The following is a 21,123-nucleotide window of genomic DNA, read 5'->3' as shown; positions in this document are numbered from 1 at the left end:
GGGGTGCAGAAGCACAGAGGCAGCTGCTGTGAATCAGCAGTGTCTCCATGACTGAGCACATTCCCGCACCACTCATTCTACACTGAAAACACAGATTGTGCCATTGAGTTTTCCAGGATATGACCAACTTCAAAATGGGGGCTGGTGGGACTGCCCCGGTGGTCCAGTGGCTAAGACTTCACATTCTGCATGCAGGAGGCCCAGTTCAATCCCTGGTCAGAGAACTAGATCCCGCACCCTGCTATGAAGATCAGAGACCCCACGTGCCGCCACTGACTCAGTGCAGCCAAATAAATAAAGACAACATAGGGGCTGCTATCACCGAATTCTGTGTGTGTGCTGCCTAATGCCCATGAAAAACCCTATGACTCATTTCTTTTTATATATAATTTTATTTTTATTCTTTTAAAATATTTTGGCTGCACCGGGTCTTCGTTGTTGCGGGTCTCACTGGGGTGGGGGTGGGCCTTCTCGTCATGGGCGCAGGCTCTGGGGTCTGGGCCGGCAGAAGTGGCGCACAGGCTTAGTTGCCCTGCAGCCTGTGGGATCTTCCTGGACCAGGCGTCAAATCTGTGTCCCCTGCATTGGCAGGTGGATTCATAACCACTGGGCCACCAGGGAAGTCCCCTGTGATTCATTTCTGTCATTAACCCCCAAACATCCCTCTTCTAGCCACCAACTAAGGAAACTGAACAAATTACATGGCCAGAGTCCATTGTGAACAACTTTTATTATACGTTTAGTGTTCTCTATACAAAAGAAATCAGTTTTGTTTTTTTTTACAGTGATTCAAAAAAAAATTCTGAATAATTTGGCCTTTCCATTGCTCATGCAGTCAGTTTATAAGTCCACATATTAGATGGTCTTCTACGGCCCAGAAGCCTTCCCTGCTGAAGGTCAAACATGACACCCTCAGATACGCATCTGTCGCTGACAAGGTTGGTTAATGCAAAATAACTCGAAAAAAGGAAAGAACATGATGTGAGAGGGGTTAAAACAAGGTCTGCCACGGTGAGTGAAAATATTTAACCAATGGGAAAAAAAGATCAGACCAACTTGTGTGTGTGTGAGTATGTGGGAAGGGATGGAGACATTTGGAAAAGATTTCCCCGCTGAACGGAACAAACTGGAAAATGTGTGTGCTGGGGAGGCTGCGGGGCCAGAGGTCCCTGGGGCCCAGCGTGGAGTAGGGAGGGGCAGGACAGAGCGGCCACGTCACAGGCGACCGGTGCTCAGAGCAGGAGGGCGCGAGGCTGGCACAGAGCTGGGAGCCGGGCAGGGGACAGCTGACTGAGAACACTGAGTCTGGAAGTCAGAAAGGAGAGCAGGGCAGTCGTCCGACCTGCATCCTCTTTCAAAGAGAAACAAGAGACGTGCACAAAATTCTGCACTTCATCTCCCGGAGTTTTGTGTTTATTGCTTCACTGAAGTCTTTGCATGTGCTGCACGCCAGCCCGGCAGATCCGGGGGTGGAACTTCCACGGCCCTGCTCCCCCGAGGCCAGGGTGGAGGGCACAGAGCCTACCAGGCCCCCTCTCACGGGGACGCAGTATGCTGGGGGCAAGAGATGCCACCCGAGGGGAGAGCTTCGTGGTGACAAACACCAATCAGCTGGTCCCTCTCCTCCTGGCCTGGGTCTCTCCTGAACAGCACAACCGGTTCACCACGGGCTGGCAGACTGACTGACCTGGGACTCAGAAAAATCCTGTGATTTCATTTGTGGAGGTATAAGGGCGTGTGGGAGAAGCAGAAAAGAATGTAGGCCAGATCTTAAGTAACATCACTGTGTCCAAGGCGGGAACACCGCTGTTTCCAGCTGTGCTGAGATGAAAGAACACTGCACAAGGAGTCAGAGGGCCCGAGTTCAAGGCCGGACCTCACCTCGATTTACCAGTTATGTGACTGCGGACAGTCCCTTCCCCTCTCTGGATTTGACCGTACAATGAGTCATTTCAATCAGATCAGCTCTGCGGTTCCTCTGCATGCTGAAATCTGATCCTGTTTAAGCTTTGTACCTATTTCACTTCCATCTTTACTCTGATGAAACCACCATTTAATACTAATAGACCAGTAGGGGGCACTGGTTTTGGCTTGAGACGCCGTGTGGTGGGGTCTGGCGGCTTCCCTGGATGGCTGTCCTTCTTTCCCTGTCCCTTCTCAGAACCTGTTCTCAGTAGCGGAGGGAGGGTAAGCTGGGCAGGCTGGGCACAGCCATAGTTCGGCGTGAACTCCCACAGGTGGCCCCTGCCTGTCCTGAAGAGGGGCTGCCCAGGAGTTGGGCTCTGCAAAGGTCACTGAGTGTCCTCCTGTAATTTCAAGCTCTTTGCTTTATTTGTTGACTCCTCTGATTTATTTTAATCAAGGATCTCCCTCTATGCACCTCCTAAGCCCACCACGTAGTGATCAACCAGGATCCTCAGAGTGGTTTCTTTCCCGGGGACCGAATCACAGCACGGGCCAGGGTGTATGTGGCTACTGGCAGAGTGACCGAGGCATCACAAACGGAGCGTGCGCTGCATCCTCCCACGGAGATGCCCTCCCGCCCCCGAGCTGAGAGGCCGGGAAGCCTCCTCTCTTCAGCCCTTAGCAGAGCAGCCTCGCAAAGACTGAGGCGAGGGTGGGAAACCCCCACCGCTCTCGTCACACGGCTTTTGGGGGTGCTCTGTGACTTGGCCTTGATCCTGCAGAGGGCTCCAGGAGCCTTGGAGAGCTGCGGCCCGTGTTGTTCCCCGGGAAAAACCCTCTCCTTTGGATCAGACTCTGTTCAGGGTTTGCCCACAGGAATCGCCCAGACGGAGTCCGGCACGGGCAGCCTCCGACCGCTGCCCCGACACTTCCAACACACTTCCCCACAGCCCTTCACACTTCATCTCCGTGTCTGGGAGTGGACTCAGCCTCTTCCAGACAAGGTCATGCTTTGTACTGTTCCTCCTGAAAGTGCTGCCCAGCGATGGGGCCTCGGCCTGCGTGTGCATGTCCGTGCGGGTGCTGAGTGTGAGCAGGGGAGGCCCTCCCTTGGCTTGAAAAGCCACAAACATCCACGGATCTGTTTCCAGCCCTCTTCTAAGGCTAACTGTGTTCAGGGAAATCACGAAGGTACTCTCCGGGCCCAGGCCACAGAAGTCCTTGTGGTGAGAGCAGTCGTGACCCCGGCAGCCTCTCGGACAGGCGAACGTTTCTCTAGGCCTCAGGACTTGCTGGGAAGGGGGCCAAGGCGATGGACAGGGGACAAGTGTAAGCTCAACCATTTCCTCAAAAGCAAGGCAAGGGGCGAAGAGGTCTGTTCACCATGACCCCGGCCAAGGGGCAGGTACTGTCCCCCGGCCCTGCAGTGTGCTTCCTAGAGACTGGCACCCGCTTCTTTAGCTGGGCACATGCCCCTCTGTGGGGACAGGTTTTCAGAGGAGGGCCTGACTAGAGGAGACAGAGGCACCGAAATACAGACAAGTCAAGCAGCCTGCCCGAAGCGCAGAGCAGAGCGACCCGGGAGGACCGTTCCCGTCCGGCCCAGAATGGGGAAGCGAGCTATCCCCGCAAGGACCTTCCCTTCAACCTGCAGCCACTGGTGGCTCGAGCATGCAGAGCGCTCCCATCAACACCGCCTGTCACGATACTCAGCGCTGAGGACAGGGGCCGCGGTTTCTCGGCACCGCGGTCTCCAGGGCTCAGGCCAGCTGCTCCTGAGCATCTGCGGAGCGGAGGGATGGACGGACGGCTGAGAGGAGGAGACGCCATGGCTGAGTCCCGCGGGCAGACGGGGGCTCAGGCCGGGGGTTTCCGGAGCCGGAAACGGCCTACACTTCCGCCCCCTCCCCTGCCCCGGGCCAAGCAGGCCGAGGCACCGGTGGTGGCGCTCTCCTGGCATTGCGGTGGGTATGTTTGGGGTGGCTCTTGAGCACCCTGCTTGGCAGGGAGCGTTGGACAATACTGCTCTCCGGCTGAGCTGGGTGGGCTCTGGCGCGGGCTCCACGGAAGATGGACGCTCCTCGGCCTAACCCTGCGGCCCACACAGCCCTCTGGGCCCCTGCTGTCTTCGCTCGGGGATGACCTGGCCCCCGCCTTGCCAGGAGGGCGGCGGTCACGTGGTGTGTGGCTCTCAGCACAGCAGCGCACAAGGGGGCTGGTGGCACTGCCTTCACACACAAGGAGGGGCAAGCCTGGCAGGACACGGAGACAGGCTGAGGTCCCGCCCCCCTTCCCGTCATGGGTCTTGTGAAGGACTTTCTGAGGCAGGGGGATGGTATGACCACAGCTCGGCACCCACCCTGCCTGCAGAGCTCGCCTCCAGCGCGGTGAGCGCAGACAGTGCGGTGTGGAGTGAAGGCCTGAGAAACGACTGCTCTGCTCAGATCCAGAGTGTTTCCAAGAAATCCAGCTCACAGGCACACCTCCCTGCCATTCCCTGCTCAGGCTCCGGGAACGCCCAGCGGCATCCAGGCAGGTAGAGGGGGTGAACGCCCGGGAAGGCGCCCCTGAGCTGGCTCCTCAGCCCATCGGTCACCCCTTCCCTCTGACCACGAGAGCCCGTTCAGGCCTCCTGCCCGCACACCTCCTGCGGCCTGGGCCAGTGGAGAGCTGCCTGCCCTCAGGTTCAAACAGCACAGCTGGTGCGGCTCGGGGCTACCTTTTCTTATCTGCAGACAGAGTACCTGTGTCTAGGGGCTTGACCTGCACCTGACCAGTAAGTGACGTAAGCATTGCTAATACCTTTGTGGCTTAAACGTGTGGCAAACGAGGCTTAAACAAGGTCTCTGAAGGACACAGCGCTGCTCCTGCCCAGGTGCCCTGGCAAGCAGCCAGAAGCTCCCTGCAGAGACTGTGTCTGTGGTAGGTGGTCCACTCTGGGCGTCAGCTCCACCCTCCTAAAAGCAACTCTAGCTGCAGCAACAGCTGAAGGGCTACCCTTTAGGCTCAAGATTTCTCTCTCTGAGGCTAGGTACCTTTGGTTTCAAAATGGAATAGGTGGGGAGGATAAAGGCAGAGCCCTGGGTCTCTGAGAACCGCAGGTCTTCGACTGTCTCCATCTGGGGCATGTTTTGAGCGGCTGCTTCGGGTTCTGCTGGGATGCTTGCATAGGCCGCCCCGCTCTCCTTGAGACAGGTGTCACTGGAGGCTTCAAGGCTTGCAGGGAGGGGCTGCGGACCTGGGAACTGCAGGGACAGGTCGGAGCTGCGTAAGGCATACGAAGAGCGCTGCCAGGCCCTGCTCTGCAGCACCGAGTACCGCGGTCCTGCGGGGGCTCCTGATACGGGAACACCCTAAGGAACGGACTCGCAGGCTACTCCTGGGGGTAGCCGCGCCCCATCCACACACCGTAAAACACCAGACCCACTGTCACACAGAGCCGACCGAGGAGAGGCTACCTGCCACACACGCAAGGGGAGTGCAGGTCCACCCCCAGGCACACCAGCACAGCCTTCGCACCGTGGGCTCCGTCTCCCGAGGGGCAGCAGCACAGGCCCTGACCCGGTGTGGGGCAGCCCCCACCCTGGATGCAGGGGGCGCAGTCCTCTGCCCCACAGCCTGAGTCTCACTGATGAGGAGGAAGGCAGTCCAAACCCAGCCCTTCCCTTCTCTCTCAAGGTGGGCACGGCTCCCCAGGGACCAGACGCCTGGCTTCCCTCTGCTTGAGGTACACGGTCACAGGAGCCGAAGTCCTTCGCCTTGGTGCCCACTCCTGTTCCTCAGACTCCTTCAGTCAGCACAGCTTTTGTCTCAGACGCTCCAGAGCAAGGGGCAGGGTGAGAGCGAGGAGCAAGAGGTAAGCCCACCCCCCCAGCTGAACCAGAGCCAGGCAAGGAGGCCTGACCCCCCTCTCCCTCCCTGCCAAAAATACTGTCGTTTCCCAGAAAGGCGCCAAGCCCAGCTCAGCAGCTGACAAGGTTGAGGCAGAGGGGTTGGGGGCCGGGGGAGGCATGTGATGAGAAAGGCATCCTTGGGAAATACATGGGCCCAGCAGCAGTTTGAATACTATAGCTCTTCTGTATGTTCGCTTACAGATCAGTCCTTTTTGCTTATCTCGCAGTTTCCTGGGGGAGAATCCGCCATCGTTTCTTTTTCCAGGGACGTTTCTTCAAAAGGAAAAGAAAATGGACATGTTGGGTCTGGAGGGGGAAGACTCACGCAGCAAAAACAGAGACGAGAAGGACTGTAACCAGCGGAAACCTGGTGTGTGTGTGTGTGTGTGTGGAGGTCGGGGTGGGCAGTGTGGTGGAGGCCTGGGGTGACCGTGAGGCTGAGCGAGACACCAGGGCTCCCTCCGGCGGAGCTGAGCCGAGGCAGCAGCTTGCCCACAGGTGGCACCGGGGGGTCATCGGGAGGGGGCTTGCAGTCGGCTGGGCAGTCGCCGGCCCTCACAGCTTGGCAGCCTCTCATGCTGTCCCCCCGTCCCTGAAGGTGGTGGCGGCTCTGGGGCAGGTCTGCAGCGGCTCATCTCCCCCCTTCCCCCTCCTGCTTGCGGAGTAGCGGCTGTGCCTGCAAGGCTCCGTTAGGCCAGAGAATAGATGGCGTTGACCGGTGACGTGGCCTCTGAGCTCTCGTTGCCTTCCGTCTCCTCCTTGTCCTTCTTGACTGTGTACTGGCCGATGAAGGAGCCGTCCTCGTTGAACTGGCCCTCGCCACCCTCGCCATAGTCCACCAGGCTGTCGTCGCTCTCCTGCTGCTTAATGGTGCCGTCCAGGGACGTCTGGCTGCCCTGCAGGGGCTTGTTGTCCTCGTCACTGAACGGGGAGAGACAGAGGATCAGAGCCAGTCCACCCAGTGCCGCCCAGACCCTGGCCGGAAGGGAGAGGGCCTCCAGCTTCTCGCTGCTCAGAGGACCGGACCCCAGGATGACCCAGCCCTCACTTGCTGGCCCTGTCTGGCCAGGTCTGCAGAGGGAAGCTGAGGCCAAGAGAGGACACTTCTCCAGGGCAGAGGGGCAGGCAGGTGCTGGGCCAGGATGCCAGGATGTGCCCACACTCCTAGACGCCTGGGCGGGGGTCTTTTCTGTGAGGCCGGGCTGCTGGCTCTCTGGGATGGAAGCAGAGAAGCAGCCACCCTCCAGGAGGCAGACGGAACTCCCTGTGGACCAGCGGGGACAGGAAGGGTCAAAGAAACAGGTCAAGGGCTCTGAGTTCTGGTCCCGAGTGTGTCCCTGCGGCTTTGGGAAAGCCCTTCCTTCTCACTGGGCTTTAGTCCTGCCATCCAGAGGGTTCATCTAGCTCTGACTCTGTGATCTGTGACTCTGTCTGGAAAGACTGCCCTTGGCAAGAAGCGAGGGTCCGAGCCCAAGAGAGACAAACCCCTCCCTGCCTTTCCTTTTCTCTTTCTTGGCGGTGTTACCCTTAGCTCTGGTTTATCCACAGAAAGATGCTGGTTTCAGGGCAAGCGGAGGGAGGTGGCAGGGTGTACGTATGAGACAGGAGGGCTGGCAATCAGAGACAAAACTAGCCAGGCGTGGAGGGCTGTGCCCAGCTCCCTCAGAGGCCCTGCAGGCCCTGCCCTTAAGCTCCTCTCATGCAGAGAGAGCTGGTCATTACAGTGGCATCTGCCTGCTGGGGTGCCTGCTGTGCCCCCAGGGAGGGAGACACCCAGAGGGGGCAGGCATCTGCTCTGGCACTGCATCCCGTCCCCCGAAGCAGGGACCAGGTGCTGCACTTCAGAGGAGAGAGAGGTCCCGGCAGGCAGGAACACAGCGGGCTGGGCAGGCTGAGCAGATACCCCACAGCCCGCTCCTCTGCCCCAGGCCACACCTAGCCATCCCTGGGCTTGTGGCAAACACCGTCTGGATTGTCACTAGAGTGGGAAGGGAGTTCTTGCCTTAGCGCTGGGCACAGGCAGCTGCCAGGGGTGGGGAGGGCTGTGAACCAGAGCAGAGGAGCTGGGCACCAGCAGGTGGGAAGCTAGCAGCCCACCCCCACTGCGCCAAGCGAGACACCCCCACCGCGCGCCAAGGGACAGTGGCCCTGTCTCCTGGCCTAACTGACGGCAGGGCTGCGGGAGGAGCAGCTGAGATGGAAGTGGGCCTCCAGGGTTACGTTATCTTTGTTCAGGGGGTGAAATTCATGTTTTGAAAAACAAGCAGATTCTAATGACCAAGCCCCTGACCCCACTTGCCACTCTGTTTCACCGGCACCCTCTCCCCAGGGCTCTCCACTCCCGCTGCACGGTCGTGATGACTGTCTGTGTGATTCTTGTGAACTCCAGGCCCCCAAGCTACATGCAGGCACTGGCCAGGCTGGCCCAGCGGGCATGGAGGCCATGGGAGAGGGCTTCACTGTGCCAGCTTCTTGTGGAAAGAGGACCTACATCCGGGAAAGGACTGTGACCCTGTGGTCTAGGCACCCGTTCGCCTCCCTTCCAGAGGACCTCTGAGGACCAGGTGGACAGACCAGGGAGAGAGAAGCAGAGAGAGCCCCACCAGAGAGGTGCTGGGCAGGGGGTTCCCAGACGAGCAGGGCGAGCCCACACCCCAGGCTGTCCCGCCCAGGAACCTGGTTTCTCCTCTAACATACTGATTTTCGCCCTTTCCAACTTCCGACTCTGGGATTCATCCAAGTGGGGCTCCAGGATGGATGCTGCCGGCCCCCCAGAGCCACAGCCAAGGGGTGTGCAGGTGCACACACGTGTGCGTGCCCATGTGTGTGCTGTGTAAGCCCGTGCGTGTACACACCAGTATTTGTGTCTCCAGCCTCAGAGTCAGTGGGGCTGGGGGTGGCAGTGGGGAGGAAGCACACGCTTTCACCCAGCAACTGTGGTGTCTGGGAGGAGAGGTGCCCGAGAAAGCGGCTTCTCCCGGCACAGGTCCCTGGGCCCGCCCCTCACGCCGCCTCGAGCTGCACTGAGGGTCTGGGGAGAGAAGGCCCAGGCCCTCTGGGACTCATGGCCAGAGAAGGACCCTGGACCAATGGGGAAGCTGGGCCCCACGAGGGGTGCTGAGGACTGTTGGGGAAGGGCCTCTCACACTTGCCCTTTGGGAGGCTTATGAGGATGCAGAGAGTGGACGGACAGACAGTCTATAAGGCGCAGAAACTCCCCAGCCTGGGCCTTGGCCCTCTCATTGGGGACACGGGCCCTGGACCAAACGCTGTCCAAGGCCCATTCCAGGCTGCAGCCCAGAATGTCATTCTAGGTCCTGAGGGAAAGGCCCAGAACACCGCTCCCTTTATCCCTCAACCAGCTGTCTCAAACACAATACAACTTCCCCGTGTCGTCACCATTTTCAGGGCCGGGGTGGGGTACAGGCAGAGGGGGAGCTGAGGCAGATGGCTCCTGTGTGGGCAGCGGCTCTGCTGCCCGTTGATCTGATCCTGTCTGGGAGGCTGCTGACGGGCAACGTGGCAGAGGCCCAAGACAGGCTAAGGAGAGGTCAGAGGGGGATGGGGTGGCCTGGCCCAGAGAGACTGGTGAGGCTAAGGAGAGGTCAGAGGGGGATGGGGTGGCCTGGCCCAGAGAGACTGGTGGGGGTGGGCTCTGATCTGAGCACTTCCTCCCATCTCACCTGGCCTGGGGAGGAGACCTCCAGGACTCATCCTGCACTAGTCCTTTGCTCAAAGCACACTTGCCATTAAAATGGACAGATGACAATTCTGTTAAGCCAGATACAAAGGCCCGTCCAGACCTGAGCGGAAGCATGGGCGCAGGACAAAGGCAGTAGCCGGACGTTGCGGCCCGGCCTCCCCAGTTCTGTACTAGCTCACAGTGGGGAGTGCATGAGGCTTGGCCAGGTCACTTCCTAGTCCGGGCCTTGGGCCTCTTGTTGGGGACACGGGCGCCAGAACAAATGCTGTCCAAGGCCCATTCCAGGCTGCAGCCCAGAGATGTCATTCTAGGTCCTGAGGGAAAGGCCCAGAACATCGCTCCCTTCACCCTCCTGTAGTTGAGTCTCAAATATAATACAACTGCCCCGTGTCATCATCATTTTCAGGGCTGGGGTGGGGTACAGGCAGATGGGAAGCTGAGAGCAGAGCTCATTGCACAGCAAGAGGGAGCCTGGGGCTCGCTTTCAGAGCAAAAAGGTAGAAACGCACATACAAAGAACACAATAAACCTGAGTTGTGCAGCTGGATGAATAAAACGCTGCTCATCAAATGAGTGTGAGTGTGCTGGGCGGTGCTCCCGCCACAGGCAGAGCTGATGGGAGGACCTCCACGCGGTGGCCTCTGAGCCCAGCTGTCAGCCCTGAGGGCAGGAAGGAAAACCCACCAGACAGGGGTGCTGTGCGTGAGCAGGAGTGAAGGGGACCCCGCACCTGTAATCAAAGGAGCCATCCTCTTCTTTGGGGTCTTCAGGGCCGAGGGGCACATCCTTCTTTTCTCGCACTTGGTCAGGAAGAGAAACAAGGACACAGAGGTGATGACTGGCCCCAAAGGAACAGCCAAAGACGCTGCCTCTGGGTTCAATACCTCTTTCTCGATACAGCACCACCCACGCCCTCTGCTTCTTGCCTCCCGCTTTTAAGCAGGTTCCAGGCTAATTCTGCCTCCTCGCCATCATCTCCACTGATCACTGAAATCTTCCCCAACCTGGCTCGCCTCAGCCTCTCCATGAGGTCTTTCCCAAACACCTGGACGCCGTCCTTTCCTTGGCAACTTTCCTTTTTGCCACACTGTGTGGCAGGCGAGATCTTAGTTCTGTGAACAGGGATCCAACCCACGCCCCCTGCACTCCTTAACACGGAGTCCTAACCACTGGATTGTCAGGGAATTCCTTGGCACCTTTCTTAATCCTGCTCTGTGTGACAATTACTTGTGCACATTTATGACGCCTGTAATAGAATGCCAGTTCTTTCCTTGAGGGTGGGAACTGTGTGTCTCTTCAAAGCTCCTGGGAGAGTGTCCTGGGCAGAGAGGACACGCTGTACACGCCTCTGGAATGGAAGGCGCTCTCCTAACTGGGACCCCACTTGTCTGCGTGACTCCCCTTTCCCACACCGCCCGTGAATGGCCAGCACTCCTCCAGGCCCTGTCTGGTGCTGTGCCCCTCCTACTGCACCAGCTGCCCTGTCCTTGACGGAGCAGTCACTTCTTCTAGAACCCTTTGCACCCAGCACAAGGGCTGGTGCACCGCAGACACTCAGGTGAATGACTGTGCTTCTTTTTGAGGCACAAGGCAGGATAACCACCCCTATTTTCGCGGAGGGAAGCTGAGGCCTGGAAGACATCGCATAACAATTAGCAACTAAACAAAATGTCGAATGGACACTGGAGCCACTGGAGCCCTGGTCTCATGGCTCCTGGCTCTTTCATCTTCTGATGTAAGGAAAGGGGCATAACTGGAAGAAGAACTTTCTGAAATGGGCAGAGGAAGGTCCAGAGTTAGCTGATCAGTTCTCAGGTGTCCCAGTTCCACCTGGAACAAGGAGTGAGATCAGAGAGGCCGCCCTTCCTCAGCCTTTCTTACAGAAGAAAAGCAATCCCAGCACAGCACAACAAAGTGAACAAATCGTTCACCAATGTGCATGCTAAGCGCTAAGTCGCTCAGTCGTGTCCAACTCTTTGCGACCCCATGGACTGTAGCCCGCCAGGCTCCTCTGTCCATGGGGATTCTCCAGACAAGAATACTGGAGTGGACTGCCATTTCCCTCTCCATCATTCACCAATAATGAAGTATAATTTCCTGCCGTTCCTGACTTGAAGGAGTCCTTTAGAATCCTAGGGTCTGAGAGCACATGGGTCAGAGGAAGAAAATAGAATAGAATCTCCTCTCTCTGAGTTGAGTTTTAGGAGATCGTGGAGAAGGACTTGTTCACAGAGATGGGGAGAAGCCAGTGCTTGGAGAGCACAGGGTGTATCTGGTGATGGCTCTGGGGGCAGGGAGCAATTTCATCCTGCAGTCCAGCTGGACTTCTGCTCTCAGGGTCATCCATTATCCTGTCTCCTGTCACCCTCCCCACCCCATCACAGACAGATGGCTTTCTTGTCCCTGTTTGAAAAACAATCAATATTTCCAGAAACAGAAAAGCCAGAGGTCCTTGTCCTTGACCTTGGTTTGTCTGGGCTGGAGGATCTTCAGGCCACAGAACAGAAGCACCTCTCTGGGACTCAAAGGAAAGCCCAAAGCCCTTTAAGGACTGGCGAGGGGTGGGGTTCCTCTCCGTGCAACCTACCCCCCAGCCTCTGCCTGCTCCTCATATAGGGCCATCTGTCCCCTTGTTGAGGTATTGTGATTGCAACCCCGCCGTGCTGAGCGCCCAGCTCCACAGCCTCTCTCGTGCGTGTGCTTCTTCCATCCAGACCTCTCCTCCCTCCAGCCTCTCTCTCTCATGGTTACAGAAAAGCATCTCTCCTTTCTCCTTCACTGGGATACAGGGTCCCAATGAGATTCAGGCTGAAAAAAGCCAATTACTGAGCAGATGGGTGGTGAGTCCAGGGGAGGGAAGGTCACTCTTAATGGGAGCCAGGGCTCCTTCCATCCCCTCTCTGGCTGCTTGGACTGCTCCATCCCCCCACCTCAGGGGAACTTAATTAACTCAAGTGCTTTCTGGCAACTCTACGGTGCACAGAACAGGCAAGAGGACCCTACGTCCCAGCCTGGGGAAGGGCTGTGCTTGCTGAGAGAATGGCGACTCACAGGAAGAGCCTGGTGGCCCTGTCCCCGAAGCTGGCTCCTCGGACACATCTTACCGGGGTACTTGCCGCCGCGACTCCTCTTGATGAAACAGACGATGAGCAGGATCAGCACCAGCAGGGCGATGGCACACATGAGTCCGATGAACCAGCCCTGGGTGGCAATGTCCGCCTGATTGTTGGTGTAGGCTGTGGGGGAGGGCCAGAGGCACACACATGAATGACCGGTTCACAAGGCGGCACGCAAGGAGGAGGGAGAATTTCGGCTGTTTCATGGCCAGGTTCCTCCGGCAGCCTACCGCTACCACCCGGCAGCCCTCTGGCTCAAACCACCCCGCTACAGGGATGAAAAGGCAAGGGCAAAAGGTCAGAAAAGAGGCACCAACAAGGAAGGAGGAGAGGAACAGAATAAGCAGCAGAAGGCTGAGCAGGCCCTTTGGGAAGAGAGCCGTCCTAAGCTTGAGGCACTGGCATTCTTGCAAGCACAGGGGCTGGGCACAGCCTGGTGGGGAAGGAAGGAAGGCCAGGGACTGACTGTGACTCCCTGTGGATGAGCCGGGTTGAGCTTGCGTGCTGCCCACCCGGGAATGGGGGCCGCGGTCACACGCACACCCCCGGGGGAACACCTTCGCGGGCCGGCACAGACACCGGGACAGACACCTGTCCTCGCAGCCCGTTAGCCTTTCCCGAAGCAGGACCTGGGCGTGGTGCAGTCCAGGGTGCCCCATGCTCCCTTGTGTCTCTCCAACATCCCTGCATGGGCACCTCAGATGGGCCAGGGGAGGCCATGCCTTCAGCACACCCCACGCCACTCCACCACACATGGAGACCCCTGTGACAGACAGCCCCTTGCCACCCCTGCCTGGACACGTGGAGGCCTGTCTCAAAGCGGGAGACCCCTTCATGACTCCAGGGGCAGGCTGCATGGGCCTGGAGACCGGAGCACGTCTGACGGTGTCCTGGAGGACCCATGACTGAGGTTAGAGATGGGAAGGGGTGGGGTGCATAGGCGTCACCTGCCCTCTTCCTGTCTACGGACTGAAGAAGAAAAGATGCAGCCTTCCCTGGAAACCATGACTTGGAGGACAGGATCAGGGACAGAGGAGACCGCAGGGAACCTGGGGCAGACAGAGCCAGCGCAGTAGCCTCTGGGAGACCCCAACAATGGTGGGAGTGCTGTCTTTACCGTGTTCTCAGCGTCCAGCCAAGGGCCTTGCACCAAGCTGGGTCTCAATAAACAATGAAGACTGATGAACAAGACCTTCCCCTCTCTCTGCAGTCTGGCTGCCCAGGCAGTCCGGGCTGGAAAGTTCCATAAGACCATGGCCATGACCACGTTGATCCGGGTGCTGTGGGGGAAGTCCCACCCCTGCGTCCACAGGCTATCTCCCACACAAGATCTGAGAGGTCTTCCCAAGCCCCACAAAGGATCAGATTACCTCCTTCCTTCAACCTCCAGCGTTTCTTGTTACCACTAGGAAAAACTCCTCTATTGCTTATCCTGACCCGCCGGGCTCCATCAGTCGCGTCTCCCACCACCCTGGCCGCTCCAGACCCACCGGCCGCTCCCATGCCTGCCTCGGGGTCCTCTGCATCTGCTGCTCTGTCTTCAGACAGCGGCCTCATCAAATGTCATCTCTTCAGAGAGGCCTTCCTGGACCTTCCCAGCTAAGACAAAACTCTCTTTCCCACCCTGCCACTCTATCTGCAGGACTGATTGTGCCCTTTTCATAGCACTTACAACAACTGACTATACTACTACTGCTAACAGCTTACACTTGTAAGCACTTCCTACAGGCTGACACAGCTCAAAGCACTTTCCCACAATTATCTAGTTTAACCCTCACAACAGTCCCATAGGGCGGATTTGTTGTTCAGTCACTAGGTCGTGTCTGACTCTTTGCGACCCCATGGACTGCAGCATGCCAGGCTTCCCTGCCCTTCACTATCTCCCAGAGCTTGCTCAAATTCATATCCATTGAGTCGATGATGCTATCCCACCATCTTGTCCTGTCATCCTTTCTCAAGAAGAAGCAAGAACTGCGATCCGATGGCCTCCAGAATGAAAAGTACAATCACAGAAAACTAACCAAAATGATCACAAGGACCATAGCCTTGTGTAACTCAATGAAGCCATGAGCCATGCTGTGCAGAGCCACCCGAGACAGATGTTTCATGGTGGAGAGTTCTGACAGGATGTGATCCACTGGAGAAGCGAATGGCAAACCTCTTCAGCATTCTTGCCTTGAGAAGCCCATGAACAGTAGGAAAAGGCAAAAAGGTGGATTTGTACTATTACCCTGTTTCATAGGTGAGGCAACCGAGGTGCTGAGGTCAGTGATCGGCTCAGGGCCCTGGAACTGGTAAGTGGTGGAGCTGAGGTGTGACCCCAGGCTGTCTGGTTTGAGTCTGTGCTCTTTACCACTCCACTCAGAAGGTAAGCTCCTTGAAGGAGGGACTGTCAGAGACTGGAGGGACTGTCGTGCCCAGGGCTGGGCCACAGCCCGGAACACAGGGCCCTCAGTTCTCGTCTGCTCCTTGGCCTCCGCCCCGTGGCCCACCCTCTCACCCTCTCGGCCTGGTGGGGCTCTGCCTCCCTCAGACTCCATGCTGCCCTCCCTTCTGCACCTGTGCCAGCACTTGACTCAATCGCCCACTGTGGGTCCCCTCGGCAGTTACTGCATTCTTCTGCTCTACAGTGAGCGTTGCTGGCGGAAGATGCAAACCAGGCCCGTCATGGACTCGCCAAGTCATACTTCAGCGGGCCCTCCACGGCAGCCTGGCCCTCCTTCCACTCCTCCCTGCTCCCCCTCTCCCGCCCAGTCTGTGTCTCGTTGTTGCACTCACCTGCCCCACACTGGAGGCCACTGGAGCTTCACAGGCTCTACAACCGTCTCCTTCCATACCTGACGGGGCTCTCCCCTCTCCCCTCTGCAGGGACCCAACGCCTCACCTCCTTGGTGGCTCAGTCCTGTGAGGATCTCTGAAAACTCTAGCATTTCCCAGTTCTTCCCCAGTGCTGTCTCTTCCCTTTCTCTGTTAAACGTGCCGAAGCTCCCTGTTTTCAGGCATTTCTGAGGAACCTGCCAGGCTTTTTGGCTCTCGTGCGCACACTGTCCTCTTACAGGTAAGTGCTCCAACCTTCCGCCATCATCGCCGATCCCTGCCAGCTCCTTTCCGTGCCCCACATGCTGGCCTCCAAGCCCGCTGTAGTCCGTGCTCACCCACCACCACCAAGAGCGCCTTTCCCAGACTCACCGCGGCGCCCTAGACTCTCTCTCTCGCCTGTCCTCTGGCCATGCCTTTCCAAACTCCTTTCATCTCTCCTTGTTCTTCTCGCTGGTTCCACACTGCAAGGCCAGGGCTTGCTCCTGACATCTCCCTGGATCACCCATCTGCCCCTGCTTCTGCCAGTGCCTTCACAACTCACCTCTAAGGGCTATCGTTTACTCCTTCCAAAATGTCTCCCGTAGTCAAGTCACTACCCAGTTCTAAAGAGTTCCGCTCAGTCTGTGTTCGTCAGACTTCAAGGATACAACAATACATCACGCTGTTACATTTCTAGAACACTTCAATCAAATCAGGTGCCCTGGTCGTCTCCTTCCGCACCCTCCCCACCCTGCCCCAGAGAGCCTGGATGGCCACCCTTCCTGTCCTTCCCCTTTGCATGTTCAACCCCTCCTTCCTAAATCTCTGATTCCTCCAGCTCACACCAGTCTCTTAGGTCCGATTTCAACCCCATTTACTCTGCATGATGCAACATTTAATTGCTCTGTTTCCTGGGTTCTGATGTCCAATGATATTACAAAGGCTGGAGACCTGGGGATCCTTTGAGCCCCCTTGTCCTCAGCATGATGCTGGTCACCTGACAAGTCGTCACCGACTACTTACTGACTAATGGCCAATTTAATCCTAATATAACTATGGAGAAGGAAATGGCACCCCACTCCAGCATCCTTGCCTGGGAAATCCCATAGACAGAGGAGCCCGACAGGCTACAGTCCATGGGGTTGCAAGAGTTGGACATGACTTAGCAAATAAACCACCACCACCACCAACGTTAACATGGGCTACCTCTTTCATTTTTTCTTGATACCAGCCGAAGGGTCACAAGGATATTGGCTTCACCGCTGCCACCCGGGCACTGGGATGACGAAGTCATTTCAACTTATGTTTGAACGGTGGTCCCCACCTTTTGCAAAGAAGTTGGTCTGAATATCTGCAGTGACCTGTTTGCTCCACTATCTTGCTGACAGCTGTCTCCCATGAGACCCCTTTCTCTTGGGAAAGAAAGGCGCAATTCCAGGGAAGGTGGCCATATGAGAAATTTACCAATTAAATATAGCTTTCCATCCCTGACATCACCATGCAAAGTTCAAATGTTACTTTCAGTCCTTACTGAAAAGACCAAAGAATTTTCTGTGAAGTTCAGACATACAAGGCTCTTCAAAACCAAGCAGATTTTGTAACTATGTTTGGTGATAGATGTTAACTAAACTTGTGATAATTATTTTGCGTAGATCAAATGATTATGTTGTACGCCTAAAATTAATCAATGTCAATGATACACAATAACAAAGAAACAAAAAACCCAGTGGGATCTGGGGTAAGGTGGGCTCAATCAGACTCCGCCAAAATGATTTAGTTTCTCAAGAACCAAAAGAAATTTAGGACATAATCTCACTCACATGACTCCAAAGACTCTGAAAGCAGGAGGCATTTTTGCAGGGTTTCAGGGCAATTACATTTGTCTGCCAAGACCATTCTTAATTGATCCATTCAACATGTTTCCAGATCCCTAATGGTCACAGTAATAGCAACATCCCAAGATCAGTGAATATCTACATTTACGACCTTTGCTGGAGCTAACGGAACCCAGGACAGCACCTGTTCACTGGGAACACACAGTTCTAATATCTCCTACTCTGGCCTAGAGGTCATATTTTGTGTGCCTTCCACAACCATACTCTACAACCCCGCTCGGAAATGTGTAGCTCACTTGAAAAGCACAGTTCCCTTAAGTCTTCACTCTAATCAAGAGGAAATCCGTTTGATCATTGGAGAGAGACCAGTCACTCAAAGTGGGCAGAAAAATTGTATTTCAGAAATAGGGGGAAGAACAAATATGACAGGGATGGGCTTTCTTCAAATGCAGTTTGGCATGGCTGCTCTCACTTAATGCGTCATTTTACACCTTTCCATCTTTATCTCACTCCATCCTGGGTTTCTCCCAGCACAGCAAAAAGAGGCTGACCACAGGTAGGTCCCCTAATGTCCCTCCTCCCATGTCCCTGAAGCCTAAGGCAGCTTGCTGTCTGTCTCGCTGGGCCCCTGTCAGCACCCCATCCAGCCTGCTCCAGGATGTGAGAGCTGACAGGTCTCTTGGAATCCAGAGTTATGTGCTGGGGCCCCTCAGGCCTCTTTGGCTTCCAAAGCTTCAAGAACGTGATTAACTTCTCACATGGGATCTTTCTGGTGAGAGTCAAGGAGCCTGTGAGCATTCCTTGTGTTTTTTTTTTTTTTTTTTTTCCATTTCCTGCATGAACCATTGTAACATGTTTGAGTCTATGGACGGAAGTGATAGCCTGTGGTTGTCTAAAGACCAGTGGTTGGGCCCCAAGATGGTCATAAACTTGATGAGACACAGGGACCTGGGAGATGATTGTGTGAACTTGGCTCTGGAGTCCACCCACTCCTTTGTGTATTTTCAGAGGATCTGGACACACACTCACAGGCATACACAAAGTTTAGAAAGTAAAAATATTTTTCTTCTCTATGTGATTTGCACATAGTCATTTCTAGCCAGCCCGTGAGGAAAGGGAGCAGTAAGTGCCCAGAGCGAGGGTCATGAGCCTGCCCTCTCCAGCTTGCATGGGGAGGAGGTGGGGACACATGCGAGCGCTGCAGGCCTCACTCACCCTGAAAGCAAGCTATGGGGTCAGCCTCTCCATAGCAACCACAGGAAAGGAAAAATGAACATCTGAGTCAGTGTTCAGAAGTGCATCTCAATCACTACCATTGTTTTTCTTTGCATGGAATGCTGGGACATCAGAGCAGACTGGGACGTCCCTGAGGGCAGGGACTGGCCCTTTCCCCCCTGGCTCTTCCTCCCCAACCCACACCCACAGCCCCTGGGCTCAGCACTGGGCGAAGTTAAGCTCTGCAAGCAGGCTGAGCTGGCTTTTGCTGCATTCCCTGGGATGGAACTTGATCATCAGATCTCATCCTTGCTTTCTGCCTCTGGGCTCGACTCAAGTTTGTAACAAAGCAAAAGCGAACGCATGCATCGGGGAGCACCAGCTTGGCACCCTGACTGGGTCGGAGTCCAGCCCCCTGCTTCAGTCGGTCCACTGCCCAGCGTCCGGGCCTGGCTCCCGGGATGACCTGGCTCCTTGCAGACTTCCTGCCTGAGCCGGCCTGGTTAGCCTCAAGCAGGCAGCAGGACTCAGACTCCCCGAGTCTGGATGGCATGGACAGGCATGGACATGCACATGCGCAGAACAGGCAGAGACACAGGGAGGAGGCCGGGACACCCAGTCCGGGAGGGACCAGGCTGGAAGGGGTGGGGGAGGCATTACACACACGGGCTGAGACTCTCGAGACGCAAGCCACCAGGATCAGCCTCCTCAAGCCAGGCGCAGGAGGACACATAAGTCCACATTTAGAACTTCACAGAAACCATGCTGCATTCTTTCCTTTAGCCTTGTGTCTAGTAACCTGCCCCTGAGCAGGACGTGCCTGAGGGCAGGGACTGGTCCTTTCGTTTTTGTCTCTTTCCCCAAACTCATCCTTTCCCCAGGGCTTAGCAAAACGGCCCCTTGGCCAGCCTGCCCAGCTGACTTTAAAGAGAGACACAAACAGGCAAGCAATGCCCTCCAGACTGCCAGCCACCCTGACCAACAGAGAGATTTCTGAACCTTGTTAACTGACCCCCCGTTTCCCTGTTGGTTTGGTACAAATGAAGAAGCTTCTCCATCCACAGCTGAAGCCCTGAAAGATCCAGAGGTCTTCTAGGACTGGAAAGTTTCTCCTCCTCAGTGCAACAAAAGGTCAACTACTTTTAAGCCATGACAAACCTGGGGCAAAGTTAAACTAAAACAAAGCTCCAAACAATTCGGGTAACACACTTTGGAGTTTTTAAACAACGGTTGGCAGTGGCAAGGCAATGCCATACATGCTGATCCTTGGTTTGGTTCCTGGGAAGATTCTGGGGTCAAGACCTGGTCCTATCCCCTAACCCCACATGCAGGAAGCGAGCCCGTGTGAGGCCAGGTCGCACTGCCCCGAGACCCCCACACAAAGACCATGTTTATGCTCACACCGAGCCCTCATGGTTCCAGCATAGTGGAGGCCAGGGGGCCCCCACTGACCTCAGGCTGCGTGGCCTGGCTTCCGTCTGATGCCCCCTCATCCCCACAGGGTCAGACGCGCACTTTCCTCTCTGGTGGCATGCACTTTTGGCTCATTCTGTCTTTCCGGTAGCTGCAGCCTGACACGTAAGAAGAGCCGCGCCGCGCCATGCAAGGTGAGGAACGGGAGGGCGAGTCTTCCTTCCCGGGAGGAGAGACAAGCAGGAAGCTGAGGATGAGCACGACATGCCCATGCTTGCCGGGGATGGCCAGGCCAGACCCCTCTCACCTGCACTGGTCATAAAGGTGATGACGGCACTGCTGATGCCCTCGTGGTCCCGGGAATAAACGCGCAACGTGTATGTCATCCCGGGATAGAGGTCTGTCAGCTGTACGGGCTGGGCCTGGGCCTTAACAGGGACAGTTTTTTTCGTATGATTGCCTGGGGAACAGAAACCTCAGTCAGCCTAAGGCCGGGCACAGGGAGCTGGAGAGGCAAAGCTTAGATGCCTGGGTGCCTGTTAAAGGTGGAGGCACGGTGGGGGCGGCGGGGGCCAGGCCGTCCCGCAAGACGCTGCCCCTCGTGAGGCTCTCTGTGCTCGCCACAGGCTGAGGCGCTGAGCACACTAGGACCCGCTTCCTTAGGCTCTCAGGGTGTCAGCCAGCGCTCTGCTGCCCTGGAGAGGATAACTCAGCACCCTGCAGGGTGGCGGAGGGAAGCCGGGCCTCTGCTCCTCGGGCCGCACTCCCGGCTTGCCCTCTCATTTCTCGCCGCGTGAGCTCGCGCTGCGGGAGAAGCGACAGCCTGGGTGTCTGGGGGCGGGGTGAATGCTGGTCACGGGAAGCACTGAAAAAGTACGACAAACTAGCAGTTCTGGGTTCTCCAACTGCAGAGAACCGAGAGTTGGTTTTCTTCTCTCTCAGAGCTTTGGGTGCCCTTCCAGCACAAGTCTAACAGGCCAGCACGGTGGGTCTGAGCCCTCCGGAAGGGGGCCTTCCCCCAGCTACCCGGACCCCACTCCAGTCTCACAAATATCCAGTAAAGGAGGACCAGCTCAGCTCAAGCTGAGACGTGTGACCCTGGATGGTGTCTCTGACCTGTGGGCAGCTGGCGTCCCTCTGTGAGCAAAGTACAGTTGGGGGTCCACCTGTCCAGGGGAGACACTAAATAAGAGTATGGATCCTAAGTGAAGGAATCCACACAGCAGCGAGAGCGAGCTCACTGG

At 56.5% G+C, this 21,123-nt stretch overlaps 1 protein-coding gene across 20 annotated transcripts in view; it reads right to left on the bottom strand.

Annotated features, from left to right (window-relative positions):
• Window positions 1–711: 711 nt before the first annotated feature.
• NFASC (neurofascin) overlaps window positions 712–21,123 on the bottom strand; it is a 201,589-nt gene continuing 181,177 nt past the window's right edge. For 10 of the 20 annotated variants that reach the window (XM_027564244.1, XM_027564243.1, XM_027564250.1 and 7 more), the window contains 4 exons: window positions 20,187–20,339; window positions 12,606–12,737; window positions 10,232–10,301; window positions 712–6,719 (listed from right to left, as the gene is read on the bottom strand). In XM_027564244.1, the coding sequence (XP_027420045.1) occupies window positions 6,488–6,719; window positions 10,232–10,301; window positions 12,606–12,737; window positions 20,187–20,339 (587 nt within the window). In that variant the 3' untranslated portion in view covers window positions 712–6,487. The remainder of the gene's footprint in view (window positions 6,720–10,231; window positions 10,302–12,605; window positions 12,738–20,186; window positions 20,340–21,123) is intronic. The other 10 variants (XM_027564252.1, XM_027564255.1, XM_027564256.1 and 7 more) reach the window with 1 other exon arrangement.

Source organism: Bos indicus x Bos taurus, chromosome 16, assembly GCF_003369695.1.
Source record: "Bos indicus x Bos taurus breed Angus x Brahman F1 hybrid chromosome 16, Bos_hybrid_MaternalHap_v2.0, whole genome shotgun sequence".
Classification (NCBI taxonomy): domain Eukaryota; kingdom Metazoa; phylum Chordata; class Mammalia; order Artiodactyla; family Bovidae; genus Bos; species Bos indicus x Bos taurus.
This window is presented reverse-complemented; position numbering and strand designations above follow the sequence as displayed.